The following is a 2674-nucleotide window of genomic DNA, read 5'->3' on the forward strand; positions in this document are numbered from 1 at the left end:
AAATAACTCAGCCCGCTTCGTTCGATTGGTAACTAGTCCTCCAATCATAGGGTTCGGTTACTGAAGCGCCCGAAATAGTCAAGCCCAATGTGGTAGTCTATCTCGGACTCGGGCTCTTCAGTTATCGTAATTGTTGAAAGGAACAGGAGTCACTATGACGGGTTCCGGTGTGAAATCCATTATTTAGAAACTTCCGTTGCAAAATTTTATAAAAAATTGAGGTCATTCGGATCCTTTTCGAGGACTGTTATGCTGCCCGAAAACATATAAATGCCACCATAGGACGTCTTATTACTCACCTCTTCGTTCAAACGGAGCCAGTCAGAGCAGCGTCTCCCTCATCCTCATGTCAGACATCCAAGTATATAAACATACTGATGGGAAAATATACGTCGGTGAACGGATAAACCGCTTCACCACAATTGTCAGTCCCATCATCTCCACCTCAGGTTTGACCTACCTGAAAGTTGACTAACATCTAGATCAATGGAGTTGGCTTTTATATGCTTGAGTTCTCCGATCAAGAGACTGTTCGCTGCCCCATCACAGCTTGTAGAGATGCGTAAGTGTCGATGTTGTGAGCGAGCAGAGTAGATCTGGTCTCACAGTGTACTTGTAGGCCTGTTGGGACGCCTTTAACCGCTTCCCCAAACTAGATGCCTCATCAGTCAAGCAACTACTTAACATGCCAACTTTGCTTCTACCTTTCTACTGATCGAGGCTGCTATATCCCGTACTTTCCTATGTAGTCCTCTTTGTTTGTTCTTACCGAATCACGATCTCACCCTACTCAATTTCTTGTATGCTGATTAAGTTAATGGAAGTGTCATGGATGCACCAGAATACTATGTACTAGTTTCGTCTTCTGCAATGACACTAAAATTAGTAGTGCAAGCAGTGCAGTATTGCAGATGACTCTTGGACGTCATAAATGTGGTAATTACCTTGGAAGAGCTATGCAGCACGATAGCAGATATCTGAAGCGGCTCATTAAACAAGTCATTTGCAACATCTTGTGATCTGTGTATGACCTTTGTTCTCATAGACATTCAACAACAATCTGAATAGGCTTCCAGCAATTAATTGACCTCAGATCTTGAATCGAACTATCCGGAGACCACGCCATAATCGGTGGTCTCTGTCGAGCTGTATCAGAGAACATCTGAATATCGTACATATCGGACATGGCGCAGCATCTAATCAACGATAGAATAAAGGCTTTCGCGGTACTGAGTGTTCGTCTGGCAAGATAACAAGAAAAGTATATCTTCATCCACAGGAATCCACAAGCTTTACGCAAAGAGTGTATCCAAGCCTCGGCCTGATTTAAGCGATGAATCAGTCGGGTCAAAGTTATTTCTAGCTGATGACGCAATAAGCTCATTGTCGGCAATTCCGTCTATGACATGCAGCCAATTTCTACCACTTCTACCACTCTACCGCCCTCCGCTGAGTACCGATATAATCAGACAATACCGCCGCCGGACAACTGTGTCACACTAGCGCCGACTAGGTCGACAGTCTATTGGACAAATTCACGGCAGTAACTCCCCACAGGAAAACTTCTTCATTACTACGGGATGGGGGATCCAGGTCCGCGCCTTCGTATGTGCGAAAGATGAAGCCAGTGTGAATCGCAGAGGTGTAAGCAGATGGCAGCAGTAGACATTGTTCGAGACTTTCGAGGACATGAAGGCGCATACCGGAAGAGACCATGGAAACAGTATAGTTGTCGACGAAAAAGTAGGTCTGCCATTCAAGGCTGCGTCGGACCAGGTTCTAAGAGAAATACGTGAGATCAAGTCAATCAAGAACAAACTATGATTTTCTCCACATATAAGGCGAGATATCGGAGTTTGGAGTGCACATAACCACTCAGCAGCCTTGGGGAAGTTTGCGAGAAAGCCTTGGGATCTCATAGCTCTATCCATGTCTGGCCACACGGGTATAGACCACAGAAGAACTGGGGGCCATGACCATCCTTGGCAAAATCATAACAGCCAGAGAATCACTGCACGGAAGACAGAACCAGTGGCGGCAGAACAAACCTAAGCCATTTACCGACCCCTCAACGGATTGGAATCCTGCATGAACCCAGGAGTATTTTCTGGCGGTATAGAGGCATTTCGAGAACAACAGCCGATGAGATGAGCCTACGAGGACAATGAGAATCAGCACAGAGCCATGCTTAGCATAGGCATCATCCGCACCTTTGACGATCTTTTTCATACATTAAAATGTGCGCCTATCGCTCCTTCCGAACGTCGATGATAGTTTTTCCAAGTCCAAGCTGAACCTCGGCAGAGAGCAGAGCAAAGGTTTTTGAGTTACAGTGTCGGCGTATTTTTGTGGTCAATGTTCCTCCTAACAGCAATTAACATCGGTAGCACATCACATCTAGCTCTGTCGGTGCCCCTTGGTTGACGGGAAGAAAGAGGAAGGGCAGTGATGGTGATGGTAAGAAGCTGAGACTCGGCCGATCATTTTTCTTCTTACCACCATCATCCAGCTCAGCCTCTGTGCGGTCCTTGGCGACTGAGTAACGTCGTCTCCCCGTCGAACCTCAGTTTATCTTGGACGAAACGCGTTCGGAACACCACAAAGTCAGCATGGAATTCGGGGTAAGGCGGCGTTTATCTCGTCATCCATTGACGCTGACTTCTTTTAAGATCCC

General features: G+C 46.2%; 1 protein-coding gene across 1 annotated transcript; it reads left to right on the top strand.

Annotated features, from left to right (window-relative positions):
* Positions 1-284: 284 nt before the first annotated feature.
* Positions 285-656, top strand: BT62DRAFT_1081820 (uncharacterized protein; the record flags this gene model as incomplete). Its single annotated transcript, XM_043179719.1, has 3 exons — positions 285-424; positions 483-562; positions 620-656. The coding sequence occupies exons 1-3, from the start codon at positions 347-349 to the stop codon at positions 654-656; spliced, it is 195 nt and encodes a 64-aa protein (XP_043032555.1). The 5' UTR covers positions 285-346.
* Between the last annotated feature and the right edge of the window lie 2018 nt (positions 657-2674).

Source organism: Guyanagaster necrorhizus (genome assembly GCF_019112545.1).
Source record: "Guyanagaster necrorhizus MCA 3950 unplaced genomic scaffold BT62scaffold_137, whole genome shotgun sequence".
Lineage (NCBI taxonomy): Eukaryota > Fungi > Basidiomycota > Agaricomycetes > Agaricales > Physalacriaceae > Guyanagaster > Guyanagaster necrorhizus.